Below are 23,105 nucleotides of genomic sequence, written 5' to 3' on the forward strand. Positions count from 1 at the left end.
CCAAACCAACTGGAGCAAGTGCCACGTTCTCATAGTAGAAATAAGGAGACCCAATAGCATCTTCTAGAAGTGTTCTTTGAGTTATCTGATATGGTTTGGTATGAACCCCAAAACCAATCATTAGATTTGAAAGATGAATTTGCTCATAGTAGAAATAAGGAGACCCAATAGCATCTTCTGGAAGTTTTCTTTGAGTTATCTGATCTGGTTCGGTAGGAACCCCAGAACCAATCATTGGAATTGAAAGATGAACTGCATGATCGTCTTCATTAAGAAGCTTATTTTCAAGCTTCCTCTGCTTCTTCCTTTTCAAAAATCATAGCCCAAGTTTCGCCTTTGCTTGTAATTGGGATCATTGCATAATGACTTCCTATCTTCTACCATAAGAAGTGCGTCAGCAACTTTAGCCATTTGAACAACACATATAAAATCTATCAATTCTGCAATTGATGAATCTAGACCACATATCTCCATGGTTATTGAAGCCTCAGCCTCTGAGAATCCCATTTTTGTCAAGTGTAACAGTTTATTTTCCTCATCAGAATCAGAATTCAGGATTTCCTCGATATCAGAAGAACTATCAATATCTGTGAAATCATCCTGAAAGATCACTTCATAATCAGATGAGTTGTTATCAGAATCAACATGTTGCATGGGTGTGGATTTTTCAAGAGCCTGTACCACTGTATATGTAGTCTTGCTATTGCATCAGATTACTGTTTGCATAAATTGGTTTTTCTCCCACAGAAAAGTATATTTCAGAGATAGCCTTCACTGAAAGATGATAAGCCACTGTGTCAGCCTGGAACGGATTACCAAGCTATTTTTACTACTCTGTCTGATTAAATCCCTCCAGATACAGAAAATGGTCACCTCATTCAGAAGACACATATCTCAGACGTTTCTGTCAGAATGATTGAGTATTTCTTAAGTTTGTGACAACATGAAGAGAATTTCTCCAGTTACTTGACGATACTACTGTTTAGTGACACCAGAATGAGAGTATTCAAGATAAATAGATTTGGGGCACGAATAAAGCTACAAGTACCTACAACAGTTCATTGTCAAAATTGGACCTCGTGGGGATCATGACATTCCAGTCAAACAGACATTGAGAGTGAATCAGACAGATCTAGAGGGACATCTTGAGGGCCCATTTCAACCAGAAATAGAATATTGGGGCATTTTGAAGTCTCACAGCAATAAGAATATTTGGACATTTTTGAAGGTTCATCTCAACAAGAAGTAATGTTGAGCACACTTTTAACATCTGTATCAATAATTGTTGGGGCATTTTAAAGGTTCCTTCAGACAGATCCATATGGGGCATTTTAAAGGCTCAGATTAACAAGAAGCAAATGCTGGGGCATGCTGAAAACCCCTTTCAAGTCAGAATCAAGAATGTTGAACATTTGTATCAGCAATTGTTGGGGCATGCTGAAGGCCCATATCATCCTGTGTCAAGATCATTGCTTTGAGCAAATATTTCCAATAAGATAGAAAGATATGAAGAATGAAAATGGTGAAACAGTGATAGTCGAGCTGACTATACATAATTGCTTCGTTCATCAGGCAGTTACATTATGATCATGTTGTTGAACAAATATCTACTCAGCAAGTATGGTTTCAAATACCCAATCTTCTTAAACCATGTGTCACATGACAGTGTGTTCTTTGATAAACTATATCATGATTGCATGGATAAAGATGGTCCCCAGGCAGACTACTCGATCCAGGGTTCAGTTCCTCAAGATCTCAGCTTTGAATTTTGCATTCTGTGTGTCGGTGATGATTGTAAATATTTCTTTGAGATTCCTGGCAGTTAGTTTCAACCATACTATTGAGGTTATGAAGCTGTTTTTCACATCAGTTTTTGTTTACTTGATGACATTGAATAAAAAGGCTTTGCTTACGTATATTGCTCTTTCCCGTTGTTACTGGGGTTATCATTGCCAACTAGGCTGAACTAAGTTTTCATCTATTTTGGTTTTATCATGTGCTTTTCATCCCCAGCAGCAAGAATTCTACGGATATCGTTCTGTACATGGATCCTATAGCTGAAGTGTTTCTACTTTCTATAACGCTCAGTTATAGAAGAAAACATAATCAGTATTACATTTGCCTTTGCCAGAGATGATATCAAGATCAGTTGGTATTTCCTATTCAATTCGACACCAGCACATTTTGTGAATTTGACCAACTTTTTAGTCACACCAACATCTCATTTGTATTCCCATTGAGTTTTGTTCTCAAATGGTCTTGTGACATCATACAGAAGCTTTGAACACTAGGCAAAGAGCTTCAATGATTGAGAGATCTTGGCAGAAGCCACAGAAAAGGATGAATGTGTTGTCAAGTGTTTTACATCTGAGCAGAAACCACATGAGATGATGCATGTGTTGTCAAATGTTTTACGAACCAGTTATTCTGATGCTGAACCAATGTTGTTATCATATGGTTTTCCTTTATTAATACAAGATGAAGTTTGTCTTCTTCAACCCCAAGATTATAAGTGAGATATAATAAAGATTTCTTTCCACAGAAGGAAAGCTGAAATTTTAACAACAAGAAACTAGTGGAGCCAACTATGATTGAACGACAGGTTGTTGTTAAGCATCTCGACATAATATGGTCCAAGATTGCCTTGTTCAAGATCTGATTAGATGTGGAGACATGAAATGAATTAGGATAAATTCTCCTTATGATGTGTTTCAAGAGTCAAATGAGAACAGACATTTCCATGCTGAATTTGGCATATCTACATCTACATTCTTCAAAGATGATAGATTCTCTTTTTAAAGATGATTGATTCTCTCTTCAAAGATGATAGATTCTCTTTTTAAAGATGAAAGATTCTCTTTTCAAAGATGAAAGCTTTATTGGATTTCTACACAAGTGCAAGCAAAGAAAGTTGGTTTTATCTAAGACAAAATGGGGCATCAAAGTCATAGTTCTGACTACAGCAAGAGTTCCATAAATGAAACATTTCTTCTAAGACTTTCATGAAGTAAAAGACGCAAAGATACAAGTTGATCAGATGATTCTGCAGAAATGCAAGCTTGATAGCATAAGTTTCTACACTGATATCCAGAGGTAACCCTGGTAATAAATGATGAAGTGAAGGAAGACTAAGTTCACCATTTTGAAGTCAAATGAAGATTGCATCAACATTCATGCATTCATAAGAATATCATTTACACAATAGACAATGCATTACATTCATATATCTGAGTGCATTCAAACATGAAGTTTTACAGATCTTCGGAAGAACAAGAAGATGCATGATAAAAAATACCTTACAAGAAGAAGGTGTTCAAAACCGCAAATACAGGAATCACGCAAACATCTGAAGAATAGATGTACGTAATCCACAAAAATGAGCATTATCTTGAGATTGGGGCATGTTACCCAATCAACATGTTATTTCAAAAAAAAATAATAATAATGAGAAAATAATTTCCATAGTTTCTCATTTTTATCTTTTCTAAAATGAAATTGTTGAAAAGTAAGAAAACGATTTCCTTAGTTTTTTTACTTAGTAAACTATTTCCAACAGCCTTATCTTGAGGTTGGGTCATGTTACCCAATCAACATGTTATTTTGAAAAATAATGAGAAAACAATTTCCATAGTTTCTCATTCAATCTTTTCTAAAAATAAAATTGTTGAAAAGTAAGAAAACGATTTTCATAGTTTCTTACTTAGTAAACTATTTCCCACATCTGTAAGTCCTACAGTGCATGATGTTTCCAAAAAGCCTTCGGGAGCTTTTTGATGTTTTCAAAACCTTCGAGTCAGCTGTAAGCCCTACAGTGCAGAATGTTTTTTTTATTAAAACATTTCTAGGTAGAGTTCATAATGAGAAGAACTCATCTGAAGAAAGAAGAGGAAGTTCATAATGAGAAGAACTTGTTTAACCTTTTGTTCGAATCCATCACTTGATGGATCAACATTTCCAGGTAGAGTTCATAATGAGAAGAACTCATCTGAAGAAGGAAGAAGAAGTTCATAATAAGAAGAACTTGTTCAACTTTTTGCTTGAATTCATCATTCGATGGATCAACATTTCCAGAAGAGTTCATAATGAGAATAACTCATCTGAAGAAGGAAGAAGAAGTTCATAATGAAAAGAACTTGTTTAACCTTTTGCTCGAATTCATCACTTGATGGATCAACATTTCCAGAGAAAGTTCATAATGAGAAGAACTTATCTGAAGAGGAAGAAGAAATTCATAATGAGAAGAATTTGTTCAACATTTTGCCTGAATTCATCACTTGATGGATTAACTTTTCCAGAGAAAGTTCATAATGAGAAGAACTCATCTGAAGAAGGAAGAAGAAGTTCATAACGAGAAGAGCTTGTTCAACCTTTGTTTGATGCTATCACAGAAGGAAATAGATCAGTATCAGCATTTCCAGAAGAAGTTCATAATGAGAAGAACTTGTTCAACCTTTTGCTCAAATCCATCACTTGATGGATCAACGTTTCCAGAGAAAGTTCATAATGAGAAGAACTCATCTGAAGAAGGAAGAAGAAGTTCATAATGAGAAGAACTTGTTCAACCTTTTGCTCAAGTCCATCACTTGATGGATCAGCTTTTCCAGAGAAAGTTCATAATGAGAAGAACTCATCTGAAGAAGGATGAAGAAATTCATAATGAGAAGAATTTGGTCAACCTTTTGCTCAAATCCATCACTTGATGAATTAACTTTTCCAGAGAAAGTTCATAATGAGAAGAACTCATCTGAAGAAGGAATAAGAAGTTCATAATGAGAAGAGCTTGTTCAACCTTTGTTTGATGCTATCACAGAAGGAAATAGATCAGTATCAGCATTTCCAGAAGAAGTTCATAATGAGAAGAGCTTGTTCAACCTTTTGCTCAAATCCATCACTTGATGGATCAGCTTTTCCAGAGAAAGTTCATAATGAGAAGAACTCATCTGAAGAAGGAAGAAGAAGTTCATAATGAGAAGAGCTTGTTCAACCGTTTGCTCAAGTCCATCACTTGATGGATCAACTTTTCCAGAGAAAGTTCATAATGAGAAGAACTCATCTGAAGAAGGAAGAAGAAATTCATAATGAGAAGAATTTGGTCAACCTTTTGCTCAAATCCATCACTTGATGGATTAGCTTTTCCAGAGAAAGTTCATAATGAGAAGAACTCATCTGAAGAAGAAAGAAGAGTTCATAATGAGAAGAACTCATCTGAAGAAGAAAGAATGAATTCATAATGAGAAGAATTTGTTCAACTTTTTGCTCGATTTCATCATTCGATGGATCAGTATTGCCAGAAAGAGTTCATAATAAGAAGAACTCATTTGAAGAGGAGAAGAAGTTCATAATGAGAAGAATTTGTTCAGCCTTTTGCATGACTCTATCACGGAAGGAGATAGATCAGCATCAACATTTCCAGAAGTGTTCATAATGAGAAGAACTCATCTGAAGAAGGAGAATAATTTATTCAACCTTTTGCTACACTACATCTCAGAATGAGATGAATTGTCATCCCCAGTGGAAAAGTTCATAATAAGAAGAACTAATCCCAGAGGAGAACTTGTTTAACATTTCCATCTTAATCAGGAGAAGTCAATTGAACAAAAATTTATTATCTTTTCGTCTTTGCTCTATTCTTGTTAACACAAGAATGAGCAAAGAGGGGCAGCTGTAGACACTAAATTTTTGTCCCGGTTTTATTTATATTATTATTATTATTATATTATTTATTATATATTTTTATTATTAATATTATTATTATTACAAACAGACCCAGATTACATGACCCAATTACAAATCCCGGAGGCCCAGATCTGGAAGCCCAACCCAAACAGAAGCCAACTGGCCCAGTTAAACCCTAAACCTAATTTAGGATTTATATCATCACCAGCAGCCGCCATCTCCTCATGACCGTTGGATCTGACTTTAATCCAACGGTCCACAGAAAGGTTCCAGGTGAAACCCTAGGGTATCATCACCCTAGGGCCACGTTTCCAGTCGCCTCTTCAACTACCACGCGACGCCTCCTCTGCTGCCAACGCCACTGCTGACGCTCCACCAGTGCCACGCCTCCGATGAAGACTCCAGAAGACTCAGAGCAGCCGCACACGTTGAAGTCTAGAGTGAGTCACCACTATAGTTTGGTGACTCACCAAACTTTGCCCTATTATCCGGTCCGAAGAAGACACTATGGTGGCTATAAAAGCCACCACCGAACCTGCAACGAAAAAAGACAGAGAACGGAGAGAGAGCAACGAAAAAAGAAAAAAATGAGCAAAAATAGAGAAAAGAAAAAATAGAGACCAACTCACAACAACCAGTAATCAAACCGAGAAGAGAGAAGGAAGAGCTTACCTTATCGAAGAACCCCAAGCGACGCCTGAGAAACAGAAATATCGAAGGTATTTTCCTTAGATCTAGGAAGATCCATAGCTTTTTAGGAAGAAAGAAGGGTGAAATCGGGTTTAGGGTACTCGGATTTAGAGTTTGGGGAAATTTTGGTATTCTCCGGCCACCAGTGACAGTGGCCGGCGGTGAGGTTGGCGGTGGTGCAAGACTGCCGACTGATTACCGGCTCCCCTCCGATGAGGGAAGCTAGAGAGAGGCGAGAGAGAGTTTTATAACTCTCTCTGTTAGAGAGAAAAGAAGAAAGGAAGAAATGAAGAAGTTGGCCCTTGGGGCCGGCTTAAATGGGTATAAATACCCTCATCAAAACGACGCCGTTTTGGTGAGGGTATATGCGTAATTTACACACATGGATAAACCTTTTCCGCAACCATCATAACTTTATAACTTTATATTTTGGTCACTAAATCAAATTTTAGATTTTTCTAATACGGCGCATGGATTTTAATTTCTTTATATTCTGGTCACTAATTTAATTATATGTAAAACAACCTAATTAGTTATTATGATTTTAATAATTTATACTTTAGTCATGAGTAACATGTTTTAATTTCTTTCAATTTGATGTTCAAACTTTATATAATTTTATTTCAGTCCCTAAATAAAAAAATATTAAATATTACATATTTAGTCACTATAATATTAAATAATTATTTAATAATTAGATATTTAATTTTAATATATTCTAATTTAGTCATTAACTTTAAATTATTAGTTTTTATTATTTTTACTTTCATTTATTATAGTTATTATTTAAACTTTATATATATATTTAAAATATTATTATTATAAATATATATATAAATAATATTTATTTATTTTATTATTATTTTTAAATCTTTTATATAAATTATTTTATTCTATTTTAATTAAAGAAAAGGGCTGTCTTAAAACACCTAGAAATCCGTTTTCTGATATTTTATCCTACAAAATGTATATTAATTTTTAAGAAATATTTTATTAATATTTATTTATTTTTTTAATATTAAGAAAGAAACTGTCTTAAAGCACCTAGAAGCTCTTTTCTGATATTTCTAAATAAATAAATATCTTATTTATATAAATTAATATATTTTCATAATTATAATTTCGAAATAATAGGATTATAAATTAAATATATTTTGAATTTTTAAATTTCTAATAATAGAGACAATTTATAATTAAAAAGTACCAATTCTGGGCGTTGTAGGGGTGTTAATCATTCCCTAAACGTAACCGACCACGAATCCCTTTTTATTATTAAAATGAATGAATTTTTGGTTAAAACGCATATCAGTTTATCTTTTAATCGATTTTTTCTTAAAAACTCTTTTAAAAGATGATTTTTAGGTATTCGACCTACCTGACCCAAAAGGCCGATGGCGACTCCCAAATTATTTTAAAAAACCATTTATTCACATCATTTTTCCCGCCAAGTAAAAAATTCGTGCCCGGACGAAAATCGGTTACGACAGGAAGGAAAGCCTTGTCACTAATAGGTATATAGTTTCAAACGTTAATTTTCCATTAAAGTTTCATTTTTGTTTTCTGGAATGATCCCAATAGTATGTTTTGATTACATGTGCAGGCCTGGGATTTGGGGGCTGTTGATTCTGGGGTTTTATCTCCAGGACTTGGCAGCACCCTTTGATCTTTTTTTGTGTGCTTTAACATCAAATGGAGAAATTCAGGCAGATTGGTGAGATTTTGGGAAGCATCAGAGCTCTTATGGTTTTAGAAGATGATCTGCAAATCAATCAACGCCAGTGCTGTTTATTGTTCGATATCTTCAGTTTGGCTTTCAACACGATTGCAGAGGAGATCAAATTGAACCTGAAACTAGACGAAAAGAACACAAAGTGGAGTGCCCTTGATCATCCATTGAAGGAGCTTCAAAGATTTTCAAAGATGGTGAACTTTATGTCAAACAATGCATGGACAAAAAAGATTGGTGGATAAAGGCAATCAATCTCCACCAAAACAAGGATTGCGTTGAAAACCACATCCACAATATGCTTTGTTACTTCCCCATTTTCATCGAGGTCATCGAGAAGACCGGAGGGATAGCAGGGCTTGACGAGACCGAGATGCACGAATCACATTGTCTAGGAAGTACGACAAGGAATGGATCGACCCCAAACTTTTTCAGTTCCAATTCGGGAAGCAGTACTTGATCCCTCGAGAGATTTGTACTCGGCTGGAGAGTGCTTGGAGAGAAGACAGATGGAATCTTGTTGAAGTTCTAAGGGAGAAGAGTAGTTCAGAATCTGCTACAAAATCCCAGCAGCGTATGACTGACTTGTTGATCAAGAAAATCATTGGATCAGAGGGTTTCAATGGTAAACTTTTCCCGAGTTCGATCTTGTATGGAGGGGATTACCAAGTTAGGCGATGGTTAGGGGGACATTACAAGGAAATCCAATGGTTGGGAGATAACTTTGTATTGAGAAACTTCATTGGAGATGGTGAGACTTCAGGCTCTGAAATCTCAACCCTTCTTTCACTCTCACATCCCAACATATTGCAGTACCTTTGCGGGTTCTATGACGATGAGAAGGGAGAAGTTTTGCTCGTCCAAGAGCCGATGAACAAGGATCTAAGTTATTACATGAGTGGTTCCAGGAGGAAGACCACCAGCTGTCTCCCTGTCGTGGTTGATCTTATGTTTCAGATTGCAAGAGGAATGGAATACCTTCACTCACAGAAGATGTTTCATGGTGATTTGAACCCTTCAAATATCTTTCTCAAAGCTAGGAACAGCACTGATGGTAATTTGCAATTGAAAATCTCGGGTTATGGTTTATCCACCCTTAAATCTACTGCTTCGTCTCCGAGCTCATCTTCGAAATCGAATGAAACCAACCCTTTTATTTGGTATGCACCGGAAGTTTTGCAAGAGCAAGAGCAATGGTCGCCAGGGAATTCCACCAGTTTTAAGTACACTGAGAAAGCTGATGTTTACAGTTTTGGGATGCTATGCTTTGAGCTTTTGACTGGGAAAGTCCCGTTTGAAGATGGACATCTTCAAGGGGAGAAGGTGAGTCGAAATATTAGAGCAGGGGAGAGGCCTTTGTTTCCCTACACTGCACCTAAATTCCTGGTCAACCTAACCAAAAGATGCTAGCATTCCGATCCGAATCAACGCCCCAGTTTCTCATCGATTTGTCGGATTCTAAGGTACATCAAGAAATTCCTTGTGATGAACTCTGACCATGATCGGCCTGAATCCGGATTCCTGGTCCCAGATTATTGTGAGATTGAGTCATGGTTCTCGAAAAAGTTCAGTGCCAATGGGGGTTTCAATTCATTATCAGTGGTACAGATCCCATTTCAAATGTTTGCTTATAGGCTTGCTGAGAAAGACAAGACTATTATTTTGAACACCATGGATAAGAATGTAGAGTTGGGCAATGAAGCAGCCTCAACTTGCATAGATGAGGATCCATTGGTAGCAGCAAGTGATGCAAATTCCGTGGCTTCGGATGTAAGATCGGTCGGTCCGGACATAAAACCGGAGTATTCCGAGATTCCAGAGAAAAGATCAGTCAATTTCAATTCAACGTCATAAAAGAGATCAACTAGCACCAAGATTCCAGAGAAGAAAATTTTGCAGACCATGAAAAACAGTAGTGTGAAGGCCAAGAAGGATGCAGGGTCACCAAATGGGAAGGCTGCACAAGTAAAACCGCCATTACCTCGAGTTCAGAGTGTAAAGAACATGAGAGAAAGTTGATAGAAAGCAATGACGAGGTCCTCGAGCACTGATCAACTAAGTGATACATCGGATTAGCATGCATAAATCACCATAATCATGAAACATCTTTGCTCATGGTTGCAGGTATTGTATCAAACTTTTTGGCACAGGGGAAAGCCATGTTTTCTTTTTTTCTCTAGTCATCATAACCTTGTAGTTACAATGATAGGAACATTGTAGCTTTGGCGTTGATAGTTTCATTTTGTCATCAATACCCAGTTTTCATTTTCTGAATTTAGTATATAAATCTTTCATTTCTTCAATTTTGAGGATGAATGCTTAGCATCAAATATATTTATACCTCTAAGCTATTAAATATGGTTACAAATGGTGAATCCATGCATGGTAATTATGTATGTAAAAAAAAACGCATGGTAATTATTTATATGATCGACCACTTGAGATCATCGCTACTTAATATCGTGAGTTGTATATTTTGATACAGTTAAATATCTACCATAATTGATTTTACTATATAGACCGATGTTAATATACGACAATCTATATAGTGAAATATGGTTGGTCAATATAGAATTGTCTCTCATACATAATAAGACTAATATCATCAACTACTTAATTGGTTGAGACTATAAATACATGATCATGCTCAAATAAGTTGATACAAGATATCGTACTTATTTATCATAATCTACTCAAGATATCAAGGAACATTAAATGGACTATACAAGTATGATTATTTCATGATTTATGTCTAATTAGACAGGAAAAAACAAAAGATATACATGAAAAATTAATCACATAAGAGTTATGTCGAATTATGACTATCTGTAATTTAGATAATAACAATGTATTATTAGATATCATCTATTGTTTGTAAAATAATAATGATTCTAATATTTTTGCTATCGATGCAAGAACCTATAAGATCATACCTCATGGTTGAATAGAATGGTTTATAAGGTACAAACTTATTTTACATAATTAGAGAGTATAGTTTGTAATTGATTTTGGAATCTGAAATTTATTATTATAATTATATTTTTTGATTTAACATTAAAATATATACGTTATATTCTTTTATAAAGAATAAAATGCATAATTCTCGGTCAAACAAAGAAAAGTATGATAATAGTATTTGTTGTGATTGAATTTTGATTATATTTAATTTAAATTGTCAATTAATAAATTAAATATGAATATTTATTTTTGAAATAACCATAACTCATAGGAAAAACCAACTTAACCATGGTAACTAGCATTCTTAAAATTCAAATCTGAAAGTGATTACTAATTTATTTTTCATTTTACTAATAGTTATTCGATCTATAGCAGAGTATTGTATTTTAGTTTCAACAAGAAATAATACGAGATTGTGCATTATTTTTATATTATAATAAAAAATATAAAACTCTAGAGAGATATAATAAGAAATAAAAGTTGAATAGAGATATTAAAATCAAATCTTTGATTTGAATATTATAATTTAAAAATAACAAATCTTATTAAGAAAAAGAAAGAATGTTGGAATAATATTGGGTTATGTGATATTTTGGCCCTTAAAGTTGTATCTCATTATTGCTTTGGTATATGAAGAATTTTTCAATTGTGTTATATGTTATTATTAAGGGAATATGAGGAAATAAATATGAATAGCTTGATCAATCGATCAAATGTACTTGTTGAATTTCAAATCATTTTTAAATTATAAAAGTTCCACATACCACTCTAGGAACGTGTCATATGATATATACCATATGTTAAATATAAAAAAAATTAATATATATTATGTGCCACGTGGATTTTTAAAATGTGTATTAGATTAGAGCTGGAAAATATAAGGGTTAAACTGAATAAAAACTATATATAGTTATCAAATGATAATGATTTACATCTTCAGGGGTCAAATATCATTTAACCCAATAATGTTTACATCTTAACGCCAACGGTCAAAATTACTTTAACCCTGGACGCCACGCCCCTCTTAAATTATCCAGAAATGGATTTTGAATTTGAAAATTAGACCGTTGAGCTAGCGCTCAAAGCCGCGCTTTATAAACCCATCGCTCTGCCATTTTCGGGTCTTAAGGAAAACCCTTTCTATCTAATAAACTTGTTCCTCTTCCAGCAATGGCCGATGCTGCAGCGCTCGTTAATGTCCACAAGAAATCAAGATACAATGCCAGAAAAGCCCTGAAACAGAAAACCCCTTCAACAAATGATGCCAATATTTTGGCTCAAAAGCTCTCTCAGGCTTCTCCCGTCGTTTCTTCTCCAACGGAGGCCGACGACAACTCAAAAAAGAATCACAACACACTTTCTGAAACTCTCGTTTCTCCCAAGAGAGGGAAGGCTTCCGGGAAAGGAAAACAGAGCAAGCAGCAGTCTCTCGAGAAAGACGTGCAGGAAATGCAAGAGATGCTGCGGAAGTTGAAGATAGAGAAGGAGAAGACCGAGGAGTTGTTGAAGGAGAAAGATGAGATTTTGAAGATGAAGGAGGAAGAGCTTGAGACCAAAGGTAAAGGACAAGAGAAATTGCAGATGCAGTTGAAGAAATTGCAGAAAATGAAGGAGTTCAAGCCCAATATGGTACCTTCTTTTTCCCTTTTCCTTTATCTTTGAACTATGGATGATTTTTCTTAAACCCTGTTTCTCTCTTCTTCAGACATTTCCAAAGTTCAATCATTGAAAGACATTGAACAGGACAAGAAAGAGAAGAAGAAGAAAAGGCCATCTCCGCCTTACATTTTATGGTGTAAAGATCAATGGAATGAGGTCAAGAAGGAGAACCCGGAAGCAGATTTCAAAGAGGTTTCAAATATTTTGGGGGCCAAATGGAAGACCATTACTGCTGAGGAAAAGAAGCCTTATGAAGAGAAATATCAAGCAGAGAAGGAAGCTTATTTGCAGGTTATTGCTAAAGAGAAGCGAGAGACTGAAGCCATGAAGCTCTTTGAAGACGAGCATAAGCAGAAGATGGCTATGGAGTTGCTCCAACAGTATTTGCAGTTCAAAGAGGAAGCAGAGAAGAAGGAAACCAAGAAGATCAAGAAAGAAAGGGATCCATTAAAGCCAAAGCAACCAATGTCAGCGTTCTTCTTGTTCTCCAACGAGAGGAGGGTGGCTCTTCTAGCGGACAACAAGAACATTCTCGAGGTAGCCAAAATTGCCGGCGAAGAATGGAAGAACATGACGGAGGAACAAAGAGGACAATATGAAGAGGTAATTGATTTGAACTCCGTACATGGAAGAACACATCCCAAGCTGCAAATTCTCAATTTTGTTTTATTTTTCTTACTGAAATTGCAGATGGCAAAGAAGAACAAGGAGAAATACAGGCAGGAAATGGAGGTTTACAAGCAGAGAAAGGAGGAAGAAGCTGAGTGTGTTATAAAGGAAGAAGAAGAGATTATCAAACTTCAGAAACAAGAAGCTCTTCAATTGCTTAAGAAGAAAGAGAAGACGGAGAATATTATAAAGAAGACAAAGGAGGAGAGGCAAAAAAAGAAGCAGAAGCATAGCAGTGACCCTAACAAGCCTAAGAAGCCTGCTTCTTCATTCATCTTGTTCAGCAAAGAAGCAAGGAAAACCCTGATGCAAGAGAGATCAGGAATCAACAATTGCACTGTTAATGCCATGATTTCGGTCAAATGGAAGGTATGATATTGTCCTAAATCAAGTCTTAAATTTTAACCAGTTCTGGTTTAACATTGGGTTTTTGCTGTGTTGGGTTATAGGAACTCAGTGAGGAAGAGAAGAATGTTTGGAATGGCAAAGCAGCGGAAGCCATGGAAGCTTATAAGAAAGAATTGGAAGAATACAACAAACCTGCGGCGGAGAACAAGCAGCAACAGTGAATGCTAATATTTTGTTGATGTTCAAGTGTTTGTTGAACATCATGACTAGGATCTAATTGTTTTTCATTCTGATTTTAAGGTTGTAGCTGCAAAATTTAGGATTAAAGTTCTAATATGATGTTTTGATACTATGGTGTAATTGGTATTCATTTTGATTTCAATGTTCTAATTGCAAAATTTAGGATTAAAGTTCTAATATGATGTATTGGTATTAATGATCAATGTCAAAGTTCGATATATATCATGTTAGAAAAGAGTTTCTTAATCATCATATATCATGTCTGGAAAGAATTTCCTACCCCCTAAACATTTTCTATATCATACGTCGTTCTCAAAGTCGCTTTTTTAACCGTGTAATCTATTTAGTTGATGCTTAATCAATCAACCTATCCCTAAGATCAAATTCCCCAAAGGGAACTTCCATTAAAACAAACATGGAAAAGAGCCAACAAAGAGAGAGCAAGAGATCTGGTAGAATCACTATTCAATGAATGGATTATACAAATGAGATAATAAAAAGCCTCTGTTTATAGTTTAGTCTTTTTACGTTTGACAATACAAATCAAATTATATCAACAACTAAGATTTAAAATTTGTCTGCAAGAAATTCAACCTTACATTATCTTTTATCTTTAGGATGTAAATTATCCTAAGAATTACTGAGTTAATTACTAAATCAGGTCAGGACTCTTGTAGAAGAGCCTTCTAGAATGTGCCCAAGACCGAGTCCTATATGTTTCCATAAACATAAACCACACCTAAGATATTTAAAATTACCTTTCCACGTTGAGAATGTTTGGACGAGAAACTTTAAAATTTTAGAGTGTTTTAAAATGTATCATTTCACAATGCTAGTGTTTATGATCATTTAGTTTGTATAAGTAGTTTTTAGAAGTATTTAGAATATTAAAGTTTTAATAGTTTAAAAAAATTAAATGAAAAATAATAATATTAAAACTAAATAATATAAAAATCTACAATGTAGATATCATTAAATTTGTAAAAAAGATATAAATATTTTTAATAATATAAAAGTACATATTTGAATCAAATAAAAATGAAGTTTTAAAGTTTAAATTATTTTATTTTATAGTAACGTTAGATGTATTAAATGAAATAAGACTAAAGAATTTTTGAAAATCACGTCTTTAAGTGGAATTTAAATGAAAAATTTAGTTGCCGAATTCTACTTTTCAAAATTCCATTTAAATTTTGAAAATTTTCATTATTTTTACAAAAAGTAAATATATTTATTTTTAAAATTATAAAAATCTCAATAAAAATGAAATTCCCTCGAAGTTCTCATCCAAGCAAATTATGTTGAATCATACATAGAAATCTGGATAGGAGATGCATGATGAGAAATATGATTTTTTTTTTAAAAATAGTATTGAATAATTATAAGTTAGTATTTATTTAAATCTTTTTTAATTATCGATAATGTATACACACCTTACAGAGACCACTTAATACTTTGATTACATAGACCACTTAATGAGTTCAGAAATATGAATTTATTTTAGGTACAAGTTTCTTTTATTACGTGAATAAATGTCATTACTAATAAATGTAAAAGGGAAAAAATACATATCGTAAGTTTGTAACGCGTTGCATGTATTTTAGCCACATGTGTGCTCCTACAGCATATTTATTAGAAATATCTATCTTTTTTATTTTTTTTAATTGTTGTATTAAGAAGAGAGAAAAAAAAACATCAATGCAATAAGCAGTAAGAAAAACCGAATCAATTTCGCAAGCTCCCTCTTTTGCTTTTGCACTTGGTAACAAATTAATGCCTTAAAAATGTTTAAAATCGATATAATTAACCAATGAACCCTAATTTCTTTCTGTTCAAAGGTCTTTTTCGTTAAGAAAATTTTAAATAGATACTACATTGTAATCCCCTCACACTAATAAAAATACAGTTATTTGTGATGTTATGACACTGATTGATTTTAATTTAAATAACTCTCTCTAATCATAGTGGTAATGGAGGAATTAAAGTTACGTATGTATTCCATAGTGGTAACGGAGTATATAGTTCAAAGTAGGTCAAAAATAGACTTAAAACGAATGAAAACTTGAAGAAAAGAAAATCATACAAATTAATGGACTAAATAAAAAATAATTTTTTATCGAAAATAAAAATTGAAGCTACATGAGTATTCTATCATGGTTGAGGATCACATGATTCAAATTTGATCAAAATAAATTAAATCGAAAAAGAATTGAAGAAATTAGAGACAAAATAAAAAAAATTAAATTATTAACTAAAGATAAAAAAGAGGACATTTTAACTTTTAGTTTTTCGATTATTCAAGCTTTGTAATTTTAAAATCTATTAAAAAAATAAACATCAAGATAAACAAAATAAAATAAAATAGAATAACTAAGAAATTTGAAAACTATTTTATAAGTTGAATTAAATTTTTCTCGACTGATATTCTTGTGTCAACTTTAAACATTAAATTGTAATTATTTAAAGTTAAACATCAATTCAATATTTTTTTAAAAGTCTTAGGTGACAATGTTATATTTATTTATAACTTTTTAACTATTGATAACACATACTATACAAGGGTAAATGCTTAAATTCAAAACTTTTAAGAAAATAACACTATCTTTAATTACTGAAATCGGTTAATGAATTCTCAATACTTAAATTAAGTGGTGAGGAACATATTATATTATAAAAGTAATTAAGCATTAACAAAGTTATCCACATCAGCCGTTAGTAGCTTGACACCTATATTTCATGCTTGCTTTTAAATTAATATGATCCAGTGCAGAATTCGTTAAGCTGAACTCATTAATAAAAAGAAGTATAATTTTTTTTAGAGATTTTGAGTTTAAATAGTTGTATTTATAGGATGTATGTATATTGTCAATAATTAAAATAAATTTTGAATAAATATAATCTTATAATCAATATTATATATATTTATTATATGGATCCTCTTAATCTAATCAATTTTTTATAACATTAAAATTTCATTTTTAAAATTATTTAAAAAATTTAACATTACATCTCATTAAAATAATTAGTAAGTGTAAATAATTAATTTACGTAAATTTATAATATGAAATTTAAATTTGCTCAAGCATAAGAAGTTTTTCTTTAAAAAAATCCTTTGAAAACTATTAGACTTTTTGTCAGTTAAGACATATAGGTCCTTCTATTTATCGAAGCCTCCATGGTATTCATAGTCCCCATATAACTATACAGACAAACCAAAATTTCTGATAAGTCCACATGATCTAATAGAGTGAAATTTGAGAATCTGATAATCAAATCAATTTAACCAATGACATCTACGAGCAATCATAATTATTCTCTGTCTTTTACATTTAGCTATGGTCACTATACACACTTTTTAACCACAATTGAGAAAAAGGGAGTTTTCTCTCTTTCTAGAACTCTTTTATCATCTACCTAGAGCAACTTTCTCCGCCTTTGTCTACATTTTTATATTGATCGCGATTCTTCGTCTAAATAAAAAAAAATGAAACTCCAACTACCGATACCATCACCAATAATAAATTTAATTTTTGACCGTAATTAGTTTAAACTGATTTTCCTGACTTTTATGTTTGATACCATTGAGTGTTGTCCCAAAACACTTTTCCCTTGGTCTCAAACCTATTCAATATTAAATTTTCCATCCAAACCGCGTTTGGAAAGCATTAGTAAGCATGCAAATGAAAGGTGTGAAAATTGTACCCATGTAGAACCATCCGTCAATAAATGGCCACATGGGAACTCCTCTACATTTCTAGTGGTAGATATGGATAGATCCGTGAACGCAGTAACGTACTTTATTTTCCCTGGAACGCTTTGAATACACCAACAACTACCAAGCAACCTAAGCCTTTTCCCCCCACTTTTTCTCCCAAATCTTGCAACTTACATAGAAATCTTTCCTTTTCGTTTTCCCTCTTACCAAACACATGGACAGATTCCAAGCACAAACTCGGAATGAAAAACCTCAAGAACAAAAGCAACGTCAGAAAACCCAAGAGGGCAAGCATCTGGTATGGGACTGTGACAGAAATCTTTATGACTCGTTCGAGCTCAACTCTTTCAGGCGTCAACTTGACTCAGCTATCAGTTCAAGAACCATGTCCATGCCTCATTTAACCGACAGCACTCGAGCTCCTCCTAATTCGGCCCTTCGCCCACCAGTTTCCAAGAAGCAGTCTTCCAAGTTGTCTCGATCGATTCAGAAACTCTTCAAATCCATGTTCAAATTCAGACAAAGTTCGAGTTCTTCACTTTTGTGGATGAAACAAAGATCAAAAGAGGAGTACTACGTTGTTTATGACAAGACAGGTTCACTGACAACCATTCCCGAGGTCTCGGAGATTGATTTTGGAGGGCTTTCGCCAGAGAATAACTCGTTGGGAGTAAAGAGAACTGCATCGGATAGATTCCCTGCAGCCTCCACTGTCGGTATATCATGTGCTTAAAATACAGATCATTATAAAGAAGCACATAGAGATCACATATAGTATATCTCAATAACGAAGAAGCGATCAAATAGTTTGTGTGTGTATATATATATATTTCTTCATCGTATTTTGCAATTTCTTGAAGTTTTTAACTTTGACCTGTTCATGTCTAAATAATGAACTGAATCAAACCAATTGGATCATTTCTTTATTTTCTCTTCATATTTTTCTTGGTTAAACTTCATGTTGAACCTTCTTGGATTATTACTTAATCGATCTCCCATGGAACTAATCTATAATTTCATGATTTTTTCCCTGAAGAGTGGAAAAGAAATTAAGGGTTTTCATATGTAAGGAGTAGGGGTATCATTTTCTTTATGTATGGGGTCAGAACACATATCAAATTATCAAGGTTTTTCCACTATTAGTTTTGGGACCTTTGACCTGAGAAAAACTAGGCTTTAATCATTTGTTTGTTTTTATTTTCCATCACTAAAGAACTATTTACTTATCATTTTAGATATTTGTTTGCATTTAATTTAAGTAAAAGAAAAGTATTATATTTATCAGCATAGGCATTGTTAAATGTTTTCTTTTCTTTAGCACTAGTTCAGCATTATTTATATATCATTGTAAAATTTTAACCTAAAACACATCATGTAAAAAAGGTTATTCTCCCATCTTGAGCTCAAACAACTATTTTTGTAAGTTGTGTGTGCACATTATTAATAGATTATGAAAATTGTGAACATATAATACTTTATAACCACTTTAAACTATTAAAAAAATCTTTTAAGATATTTTATTTTTCAAATTGCATAAAAGATTTTTATAACTATACTCTTTCTTTTTTCTAATTTAATCTCTATTTTAAAGTAATTATTTTGGTCAAATTGTATGTGAAGTTTTCCTAACATATAATTTATAACAATGTTTATACTAGATAAATTATTCCTCACTCATAAATAAAAAATATTGAATTTTTAAATATATTCAATATTATATCATTCTTTATAACATGTCAATAGACCTATTAATCAAGTTAAACTTAATCAACTATATATTTTTTAAATTATGATATTACGGCATGTTCACTTATTCTCTCTTCACATAATATCTCCATCAAAACACAACATACTAGAAAACTTAAAATTAATCCACATAGAAACAAACAATGGCATAATGCTTCATTCGAACGATAGCTCCTAAACGGTGAAGAGTCTTATGAGCTAGTACTTAAAAGCGGATGATTCAATGGGTATACGAAAAGAAGATGAAGAGGATGAGTTTGAAAATATGACTGTTGATATGGAATGCAATAACTTGTATTTACACCAACTTCTCTAGGATTATTGATTGACCAAAGTAAATTATATTGGGAACAACGGGTCAAGAATTGAGGAACTAAATTACAAGATAGAATTTTCCTTTTACAAATATTTGTAATGATTTTTGGGCTATGTTGTTGTTATGTTTTTCTGGTAAAAAATGTTCACACACACACACACAAAACAATATCTCTAGAAAGACGAGCAAAAAACATAGTGGAAAATAAGAACTTTCATTCGATCATTAACAATCACTACACCAAAAGTGTTCTATAGCGACGTTTCTAGCAGCGTTTTAAGGGAAAACGCCACAAAATTTAAGCATGTCGCGGCGTTTACAATACAAACGCCACAAAATGATACTTTAGCGGCATTTTTTAAACAAACGCCGCAATAGAGTGGTAATTTAGTGGCGTTTATAGCTCAAATGATGCAATAGAGTTGTTTATAGTGGCATTTTTTCAACAAACGCCGCAATAGAGTGGTAATTTAGCGGTGTTTTTATACAAACGCCGCGATAGTGTTGTTTATAGAGTCATTTGTTCAACAAACGACACTATTGAGAAGTAATTTAGCGGCGTTTATCAAACAAACGTCGCAAAAGGTTTGTTTATAGTGGCGTTTATGCAAAAAACACAGCAATAGAGTAATAATTTAGCGGCGTTTGTCCCACAAACGTCATAATACGTTGTTTATCATGTCATTTTTATAAAAATGCCGCAAAAATATGTACTATAGTGGCGTTTGTTTTTTATTAAACGCCGCAAAAATACTAAAAAATACTCTTAATTTAGTGGCATTTATGCGAAAACGCCGCAATAGCCTTGTACTTATCTGGCGTTTGTGATCAAACGCCACAATATCCATGTACTTTAGCGGCGTTTGTAGAAAAACGCCGTAATATCCATGATCTTTAGCGGCGTTTATAAAAAAATGCAGCAATAGTTTAGTCATTTAGTGGCGTTTCTTTAATAAACGCCGCAGTAGTTTTGTCCTTTAGGGGCATTTTTGTAATAAACACCGCAGAAGTTTGGTCCCTTAGAATTTTAATATAAACGCCGCCATTGTCCATCGTTATATCATATATCCCCAATTCTGGTCGATCCCTAATTTTTTTTATCCCTAATTTTCTATCGATGGACAGTGCGTCTTCATCAAATCGTCACCACTCACCACCGTCGAGCCTCTACTGAGCAATGTTTTAAGCGGCGTTTGGAGAGTAAATGCCACAAATTCTAAATATATAGCGGCGTTTACAATTCAAACGTCGCAGTAGGCGATACAACAAAATAGTTTTATATTGGCATTGTTCGCGGCGTTTTTATAAATATATGATGCTAAATTGGTATATATAGCGGCATTTATAGCCAAAACGCAACAAAATTATTACATTTGCGGCGTTTTTAGACAAATGCTGATATAAACTCATTATTTAGTGACATTTTTGAAAAACACAGCAATATATTAAACATATGGTGGCGTTTGTATAAACAAATGCCACAATTGTTGTCGTCCCATACTCCTTAGAGGTGTTTGTGTTTACAAATGCAATAAAAGGTTCATAATTTGGGGCATTTTTTAAATAAACGCCATAGTAGTCTCATTAATCTCTTGCATTTTGTGGCGTTTGAATTTAAAAACGCCACTAAAGTGATCTATTAACTCCTGCGATACCATTTCCCCCCTTTCACAGACATTTACGATCGAAAACAAATGCTGCTCGTTTCCATTCAAAGTCGTCATCACCTATACTAGTTCTCTGAATCTTCTACTGCCCCTAAACATAAAACCCCAGTCGAATCGTTTGTATAAAAGCCTAGCACGATAAAAACCCTAGTTCTCTGATTATCTTGCAGAAGAATTAGGAGTATTTTAAAACCCTAGATTAAAAGAATTAGGAGGGAAATTAAAACATCAAAATGATATTGGATATCGTTCAGGTTAGTATTTTGTATGATGGACACTCGTATATTGAATCATGTTTCTTCTTCTTATTTTAATTATGTTAAATCATGTAAATTGTTAAGGTTATAAAATGATATTCTCATGTTACCATCTTTGACAAAATCATTTGCGAAAGCCAGGAAAACTCTAAGATATACCCGTGTTCTTGTAATTAGCATGAGTTTCTTATGTTATAGTCACGGTCACCACTCACCAATCTTTTTTCTTTCTGCCATTGGGAGTTTCTCTGTTGTTAATCCTATTTTCCTTTTCGACACAGTCAACAAGTTTTATTCTTTTCAACTGATAATTATTACAAAAATTGTTTTCGTAGGACTTATTGGCCAATCGCAAATGTTCATTGCTTGTTGCTAGAGATCCTGAGGTCAGAACTGATTTAGTAATCACTCTGCATGGTGATGCTATTGCTGTAAGTTATTTGTAATTTTCGTTCTCCTGTTACTCATCCTAATGATTTGGTGTTCTGAGGTATTTGAGATGATGTTTTGTTCAATTATATAGGTTTTGCATTTGTTTGCAGTAAAAATTTTATGGTAAATAAGAACAATTATTTTCATTAATAAAAATGAAAAAACAATCAACACCATTAACATTAGCTGCAAAATTCAGAGAAAAAAATGCTCATGCTGTAGCTGCCATGGCTTAAGATAATCTTCAATCCGAATCACTTTCCACACTCCCCATGGCCTTCTATCCCCTTGGTCTCTGCAAAAAAAAAAAAAAAAATAGGGAAGAAGATAACTACATGCACAATATATTCAAAAACTTCATAGAAAAAGACGAGGGTAGCCAAGGATTCAAATAACAGTTTCGGTCACGATTGTGGCAATAGCGGGTGCTAAATGGTTTCTATTGCATCCACTATTCCGATAGCGGACCACTATTTAAATCCCTGGAAATAGATATCATATGTTTACCTTCTTAGAACTCTTCTTTTCCCTAACTTCGTATCTTTCTTGGCACATATCAGTCAACCATGCCCCAGGGCTCACCAGCTGTACAAAATTGAACCCAAAATTCTGAGAAATCCTTATCCACAAGATAAGATCATCATATGCCTCAGCTTTTGATACATTTATCTCATATACACGAACGAATACAAGATTTTATATTAGAGATTAAAACAGATTATCAACGTAAAATACAAAGGAAATTCGACAATTGGATTGCTTACAAGTAAGGTCCTTTGGATGATTTGGACCTAGAGGGCATAACACTTGGTGATGATTAAATCAAGGAACATTGATTAGTTCCTTAATTAGGAACATTAATTTTGTTTTGAGGTAAAGTTGAAACCTTAATTGGGATGTATGATTAGTTTTGCACATTTTATACCTTGGTAGTACTTAAGTGACTTATACAAACCTATGTTCAATGTTAGTTTATGATTTGATCATCAATAACAGTACGTTAAAG

General features: G+C 33.4%; 1 protein-coding gene, 1 long non-coding RNA gene and 2 pseudogenes across 2 annotated transcripts; 3 read left to right on the forward strand and 1 right to left on the reverse strand.

Moving 5' to 3' along the window:
- Positions 1-7,967: 7,967 nt before the first annotated feature.
- LOC120139883 lies at positions 7,968-10,237 on the forward strand (annotated as a pseudogene).
- A 1,971-nt stretch (positions 10,238-12,208) lies between these two features.
- On the forward strand, positions 12,209-13,947 carry LOC120139884 (annotated as a pseudogene).
- A 3,948-nt stretch (positions 13,948-17,895) lies between these two features.
- On the forward strand, positions 17,896-18,493 carry LOC120139989. The gene has a single exon (XM_039155070.1). The coding sequence runs from the start codon at positions 17,896-17,898 to the stop codon at positions 18,412-18,414; it is 519 nt and encodes a 172-aa protein (XP_039011001.1). The 3' UTR covers positions 18,415-18,493.
- Positions 18,494-22,336: 3,843 nt separating this feature from the next.
- Positions 22,337-22,889, reverse strand: LOC120139885. Its single transcript, XR_005517681.1, has 3 exons — positions 22,864-22,889; positions 22,607-22,684; positions 22,337-22,394 (listed from the first exon to the last, which is right to left on the reverse strand). It is a non-coding gene; the product is annotated as an uncharacterized LOC120139885 (long non-coding RNA).
- Between the last annotated feature and the right edge of the window lie 216 nt (positions 22,890-23,105).

The sequence above is a fragment of the Hibiscus syriacus genome, unplaced genomic scaffold, assembly GCF_006381635.1.
Source record: "Hibiscus syriacus cultivar Baekdansim isolate YM2019G1 unplaced genomic scaffold, ASM638163v2 tig00110777_pilon, whole genome shotgun sequence".
In the NCBI taxonomy this organism is placed as follows: Eukaryota; Viridiplantae; Streptophyta; class Magnoliopsida; order Malvales; family Malvaceae; genus Hibiscus; species Hibiscus syriacus.